General features: G+C 48.5%; 1 protein-coding gene across 1 annotated transcript in view; it reads left to right on the top strand.

Moving 5' to 3' along the window:
- Positions 1–516: 516 nt before the first annotated feature.
- The window catches only part of LOC306741973 (polypeptide N-acetylgalactosaminyltransferase 18-like), a gene marked incomplete at both ends in the record, with an annotated part of 74,253 nt that continues 67,033 nt past the window's right edge, over positions 517–7,736 (top strand). The window contains one exon of the mRNA XM_079224313.1: positions 517–754. Within this exon, the coding sequence (XP_079080439.1) occupies positions 517–754 (238 nt within the window). The remainder of the gene's footprint in view (positions 755–7,736) is intronic.

The following is a 7,736-nucleotide window of genomic DNA, read 5'->3' as shown; positions in this document are numbered from 1 at the left end:
CTCCTCCTCCTCCTCCTCCTCCTTCTCCTCTCTCCTCATCCTCCCTCCTCATCCTCATCAGGAGGGAGGAGGGAAGAGGAGGAGAGAGGAGGCTCCTCCCTCCTCTCTCCTCCTCTTCCCTCCTCCTCTCCTCTCTCCTCTCTCCTCTCTCCTCCTCCTCCTCCTCCTCCTCCTCCTCTCTCCTCATCCTCCCTCCTCTTCCCTCCTCCCTCCTCCCTGCTCAGCCGTAAGTGGGCGGGCTCCCGCCAGCAGAGCCCGCCTCCTCTCTCCTCCTATTGGCCTACAGGCTGTCGGTCCTCTCCGCAGCTGAGCGCAGCAGCGACCGGCTCTGTGTGAGCATCACACCGGGAGCTGAGCTGTGGAGGCCGGGTGAAGCTTCAGGGCTCCGGAGGGTCCGCGTGTTGGACTGACGTCACAGGGCACTGCGCTCCCGTCACGCTTGGACACGTCGCGCGCGTCTCCTCCTCCACCCACCTGTCCGCGCGCGTCCGGGCCAGGACCCCATGGGGGGTCGCGATGCTGTGCACGAGGAGAACCAAAACTTTGGTGTCGACGTGCGTGATCCTGAGCGGCGTGACCAACGTGCTGTGCCTCCTGTACGCCGGCTGGGTCAGCAACTACGTCACCAGGAGGACCCCCAGACCCGCGGAGACCGGGACCGGGACCGGGCTGCAGGAGGACCGGGACGGGGACACGCTGAGGATCCTGCAGAGGCTGGACCGGCTGGAGAGCGTCGTGCAGCGGCACATCAAAGGTCAGCACCGCGGGGTCTTCTGGGAAAGTTTGAGATGAGCTGCTCCATCCTCCAGAGCAGGAGGGAGTCTGCAGGGATAATAATAATAATAATATTTAACATTTTACAAAATAACAAACATAAACTTAAATATGCATAAGACAGACAACAAAAGCAAAAGACAGACACATTGCTGATACTGAACACATTAGTCAATTAATCACTTAGTTGGTCTTCAACATAGTGAATTGACAACTTTTTAAATAATCAAATGAATATTAACGGACACAATTCTAAATATCCATTGCTTTATAAAAAACATGTTTCCACTTTTTTTTTACACAAATATATTTTGCAATGTTATAATATATAACTGTTGGTCCCCAGAGTGATGAGAGTCACAGTTTAAAGCGCCTGTGAGCCTCAGCATGAATATTCCCATGGTTCACTTCATTGTGGACATTGGGAGCCTGTTGGAGTGAAGTGTGGCTCTCGATGCACAACGGAAACACTGCGTCCATCCTGATGATTCAGATATTGTAATGTTATTCATAATCCACAAACGGCAACAACCAGCTCTGTTGAGCCCCAGGAAGAGCGCCGGGCTGTGAACCACTTTTACCAAAGAAGAGTCCAAACAGAGGAATACGGGATCTGTCATGTGACGCTTAGTGGATCATCTTTTGCAACGGAAATCTACTTCCCAGTATTATTACATATCCCTTCTCAACCATTAGGTGCTCCTTCATACGAGCACAGGGCTCTGATAAAGGAACCTGCTGCTGGATTCCTGGTGTTACGTACGGGGCTTAGCCCAACGAGCACGAGATACAGCAACATTTAGGTCAAAAACAACATTTTGTGCATTATATAAAATGCAATTACAGTGACATTTGTACAGTTTTTAATTGAAAAAGGGTACGAAAATGATCATATTACCTAATAATAATATTAGCTCTGTAATAAAAACATGTCATTCATTGGTTAGCTAACATTCCCACTGGATTGTTGTTCATGATGACCATATATGTTCATGTCAGATGTCATGTGCTTCACTGTAGTGTAAGAAAATGAAATCAGCTCAAATGGCATTCATAATCACAATGTCCTCATATTTTGACTTTGACTGCAGGAATGTCATATTAACAGGTGATTGGGAGTACTACTAAATATATTAATAACTGTGTAAAGCCTTTTGTGGCTTCAGAGGGAGATGTGTGAATTCAAACACTTGTAGTCACTTCAGTCAGTCAGCTGGAGCTGAAGACTACGACTATGTTTTAAATTAAAGAATGTGGGAATGCAGAGATATAAGGAAGCAAGCCTACCAGACCTCTGTAGCCACTAAGGCTAACAGCTGGAAGCTACATGCATAGCACACATGTAGCCACTAAGGCTAACAGCTGGAAGCTACATGCATAGCACACATGTAGCCACTAAGGCTAACAGCTGGAAGCTACATGCATAGCACACATGTAGCTACTAATGCTAACAGCTGGAAGCTACATGCATAACACACATGTAGCCACTAAGGCTATCATCATCATCATCATCATCATCATCATCATCATCCTCTCTGGCCAACTCTTCAAATCCAACCTGAATTCAGAAATTGAAAGAGCTCTTTAAGACACCAGATCATAACTCATTTTGTGGATGTATTCTTTCCCTTACAGTGCATGGAGATTTTGTTTCAACTTAATACAGAAAAGACTTTGAACAAAACCTTGAACTTTTGTTGTGCCATTTTTACCTTTGCATCAATGTTCAGTGTCTGAACACTTGCTGTAAATACAGAAGGTGAATCCAGTTTGAAAAGATGAGACTTCAGACTGATCCTGAGTAAAGAGGTGCTGATGCTCAGAAGGCCTGAGCAGTCCTGACATGAGGACATTTCACACATCAAACAGACAGCAGCAGGGTCATGCATATTTAACCCATCAGGACATCCAATGTGAAGAAAGACTGCTGTTAGGTCACATGTCAGCTCTCTGTTTCCACTGCAGGTCAAGAGGCTTTCTCACTCTGGTGAAGAGTGAGATGGAAACTTTATTCACACACCTGTATGTGCCGATTTACACCAGCATCTGTTTTAATGAGCACTTCGGAAGTGTTCAGAGTGCAGCCCTCTCTGTGCTGAGAGGTTGGATGATGCAACACTCTCATCATGGAGGATGGCCGGCTGACGGCGCTGATAGAATCTGCTCCGGCTTACAGCTGAGTGGATGAAGCTGCCTTCCTCTCCTCCACTGGGCTCAGAGCCGGATTACATCATCAGCTCATGTGTTTGCTTCGTCACTGATAGAAAACGACCAGGCTGCAGGTTTGAATAGCAGCATTAGGTCGGGCGGCTGCAGCGGAGGCTACCGGGGAGTAAGGGTCAGGAACGGGACGGGGGAGGAGTTCCTCACGGAAAAGACTCAAGAAGTTGATCCTGGGGAATTTCCATTATCAGCCAATCGTGAACTTCTTTACGTGAGATTTGAAAAATGAGGCTGATTGATTTTTTGGATCGTTCTGTTTTTAGAAACTCTGGCCTCCGCCCTACCTTTTCATTTTGAAAGCGCTATAACAAATGTCGTCTTACAGACTTAAGATGAGATCAACGTTTTTGTGTCTTGGGCTCCAAGCCGCTGCAGCACAGATCCACAACGTCAGCGGTTCAGGGCCGGCTCCTTTGCAGTCGTTCAACCAGAACCCCACCAACAGGGTAAAGAACCCAGAACTCAGTTCTTATTAGCTGCCCAACCGAAGAACCTTTTTACCGCCCGCTGCGCTGGAATCTATACCGGATGTTACGCTAGTCAATCATACCGGAGACCGCTGGTACAGTGTGCTGTGTAGCTGTTGTATAGCTTCATGCATTACCTGAACAGTGGACAGAGAAACTGTTATTCTCATGGCATCACTATGGCCCAGCTGCAGACCGGCCCACTGCACAACGTGGGCCGGTCTGCACTTCTGTTGGGGAGCTACAGGTTGGATCCAGAGCAGTACTCCCTCCCTCATCTCCTTAAGTACAAGGAAGCTGAGCCCTGTCTGTGTATCAGGTTAGAGAGTGTGTGTGTGTGTGTGTGTGTGTGTGTGTGTGTGTGTGTGTGTGTGTGTGTGTGTGTGTGTGTGTGTGTCAGGAATACAATCTAGTTTTATGTAATAGAGTTACAACACAGATATCTCTGTTCTCTTATTTCTGTGATCTATTTATTTATTATTGATAATATGCCAGTGTTCAAGTGTTTTAACTGTTGAAACCAAACGGTGAATTAGATTATCCTTTATTGGGGACATTTGCAGGATTACAGCAGCAGACAGGTACAGTGCACACAAGAGACATAGTAAAACTAATACATAATATGAATAAACAGTAATAAAAACCGTAAGAATGCACAGTAACAGTATGATACATACAGACAGAAGCCTGGAGCAGCAGCATCATGACAGGAGGCTGCAGTAACGGTCCAGTCTCCTGTCATGATGCTGCTGCTCCAGACTTCTGTCTGTATGTATAATATTGTTATTGTGCATTCTTACGGTTTTTATTACTGAACCCAGAACTAAGTTCTTATTAGCTGCCCAACCGAGACTCCACAGAAGATGGCTGATGCCACCACAGAGTCAAAGAAGGTCTTCAGGAGCTCCTCAGCAGAAAGAGTCTGCTCTGTCCCTTTTACAAAGTGTGTGGTCAGTCCAGTGTATTGTTCAAGGGAACACTCAGGTACTTATAAGGCTTCACAACCTCAATGTCCAGTCAGTTGATCTGGAGGCGGTTCTGCTGGCACCATCCTATAAAGACCTGCTTCAGTTCTCTGTACTCTGTCATCATCGGTGGTGAGGCCGCCGATGATGACAGAGCCGTCAGATACGTGTCCTCGTCAGTAACGATGGAGTCAGCAGGCAGTCAGGGGGAGTTTAACACACATTGACACACTTAAAAATGGGAGTCAATGCAAACATGAAAGGTCCTTGAGCAGTTTGCTGCAGCAGAAAGAGAGACTAGCCATGGACAGACACAGAGGTGCACACACACACACACACACACACACACACACTCTTCCTGGTGGAGGTGATGTCATGTCCTGGAGGAAAGATTCATGAAACAGTGAATATTTTAACACATTTGTTCACAGCCATTCCTTTCCACACTGCAGGGCTTTTTAGATGTGAGAAACAAACAATCAACAGCAAGATAATTATTATTTCTAAGACAAAAAAATTTATCCGTGGGGCAATTAAGCTTCTTCATAGGCTTTGTCTCCTTGCATCTACTCTTGTGTTCTCCAGTGTTGGTTTCTATGCTGCTAAGTCTTATTAGTAGTCGTCCTTCTATCAGTCAATGCAAGCTGATCCATGTTGAGTCTACTGAAGAACAGGAGACGGTGTGTGTATGTCTGGTGTGTCATCAGAGATGCATGACAGTGGTGTGAGGTCTATGTGGACGTCACTGCCTGCCGATAGATGAAGAAAACCATCCCTGACTGTCTCTCAGGTGCACAGGGACATGTGTTCACGGTAATAACTCCATTGGTGGCTCTGTGACATCACTCTTAAGGATAATGCAATCTAGAGAAAGAGCATGGGAGGAGAATAAGTCCAGATGCAGGATGACATTCAGAGCAGCTGGATTCTCCCCAGAGGAAAAGGTTACAGAAATCAAGAGTGACCTCCCTCCTCTTCCTCGCTGCACTCTCACCACTGCAAGGCAAAAGGAAGAGTGCCAGGAGAGGCTGAGGCTTCAGCAACGAGTCCACTTTCATATTCTTGATTCTTATTCAAATATGATCCCGAGAGGCAGTGAACTCTCTGAATAAACACATTCATTGAATGTATCACATGTAATGTCAGGAGGACTTCCAGGTGACATGGTTACATGGAGCAAGTCCAACGCGCTTCACATGTTGTAGTTTTGTGATGTCATTGAATTGGTATTTTAATATTCTGGTAGCTCATACCTGGAGATGCATGGTAGAATATATGTATACATAGCGTTATGTGAATTTGTCGGCGAGTAAAAAAACACGAGGTTCATTTTTCGTGCCGTTTTTTTTCTTCTTTGGCGTTGTGAACTTGTCAGAACAAGCAATGGAAGAGATGTTATGAACTGACTGCTGGTACGTCTGTTCTCTTGTATCTGTCAGTGGCAGAGAGGAGCAGGACAGGTTTTTACGTCTCACACGCTACGACACACTTTACTGCACGTTCTGCCCAGTAGCATGGGTTCCTCTGCTGAGTTGTGGGAAGCCAGGAGAGGTCTGGGGACTTGAAACAGGGCTAAGGCTGGTCCTTCCCGAGGTGGGGGAGAAAGCACTGAAAGGGGGTGGTACACTAAGAGGGCGACTAGGTCTCTCCTTCCTAAACTCCTTAAGGCGACCCTCCAGTCTGACAGCAACGAGGACCTCGACACTCTCAGAGTCCTCCCTCACTATCAGTTCCTCTCTTACAGGGCTATTAAGGCCTCTGAGGAAGACCCCCTGTAGGGATACATCGCTCCACCCTGAACCATATGCTATTGTTCGAAACTCCACGGAATAATCTGCTACGCTACGGGAGCCCTGATGTAGGGAAAGCAGGCGTGAGGAGATGTCTCTACCACTAAGGGGAGGGTCAAAAAACCCTACGTATCTCATCAGCAAAGTCCTGGTATGAGGAATTAGCTAATGACTGAGCCTCCCACAAACTTGTAGCCGAGGCTAGTGCTCGTCCAGTTAGCAACCCCGTAACAAAGGCAACCCTGGCCCTCTCTGTGACATAGCTAGAAGGTTGTAAATCAAATACTAGGGAGCACTGCATTAAAAAAAACTTGCAAGTTCCCAGGTCCCCAGCGTAGCGCTCCGGCGTAGGAACGTGTGGCTCCCGAGGGCTGACGGGGGGCTGGTAGGGTGCTGAGGAGGTGGGGGCGCCGCAGCATCCTCCGGAGCAGGCGGTGAAGGGAGCTGCGTGGAAACCCGGTTGAGCAGCTGTCCCATCTGACGCACGTCAGTAGCAAGGGAGCTAAGCGACTCCATGAGGTCCTTGAGGAGTCGGTCGTGCTGACCAACGAGAGTACCCTGTGAGGCGAGGGTCTGACGGAGGGACTCTGGGTCTGCTGGGTCCATTCAGGCCAGATAGTTCTGTTGCGGTGTATGGTGGAGGACCCAAACACGGACCAGAGAGTGGAAGGGAGAACGTGTTTATTGTCAGGAGAACAGGTATGGAGGTGCAGTGATGGGAAAATCCAGGTGGGGTGAATCCGGGCGGGGAACAGCAGGCGGTGAACCGGGAGGACAGGAGACTGTGAACAAAAAGACAAGGTCAGAGGCGAGACAAACACAATCACTCTGCAACTTGGCCAGGCGCCGTCTCGACCGGGTTAGTCGGACAACGATCTGGCGACGAGTGGATGAAGAACCGGGCGTGCAGGGTGATTGATGGATTGAAGGCAGCTCGGTTGCTTGAGCAGGTGAGGTGAGTTCGTAATCAGGAGACCACGCCCCTCCCACACACAGTGCAGGCAGGGGCACGGCCTGGCCTGACAGTGTTTGCCCTGAGGCAGCAATCTGTACATCCCCCGAGGAGTCAGACACTGGTGCTGCTGGAGGTTCTGCTGGAGGTGATGGGGGTGCAGATGGGGTGCTGGATCTGAGAAGGCGGATGGTGCTGTGGAGGTGGAGGGTCGCTAGATGTAGGACGCTAGATGCAGCATATTTAAAAGGAGACTGCCATGAGGAGGAGGGCGTGACTCTGAGCTGTTGACAAACGGGGGGGTGGCGCCGCGCCCAGCTGTATCAGCTGATAGAGTCATAGACAGCTGATAGTCTATGACTCTTCTGACGGTGGTCTTCCTGTCTGAACTGACGCTAGAGCTTCATGTGTTTACACAAAACAAATAATAACCGGTAGCTGTGGCGTCATAATGAGATGATTAGGTTTTTCAGCTGAAGGCGCAGGTAGAAAATGCACGGCCCGCCACTGCATAGTTCCCCTTATTTGTCGTCGTGTCCCCTGAAGGAGAGCTCCTGTTTCCCCA

Source organism: Taurulus bubalis (assembly GCF_910589615.1).
Source record: "Taurulus bubalis genome assembly, chromosome: 9".
NCBI classification, from domain to species: Eukaryota; Metazoa; Chordata; class Actinopteri; order Perciformes; family Cottidae; genus Taurulus; species Taurulus bubalis.
This window is presented reverse-complemented; position numbering and strand designations above follow the sequence as displayed.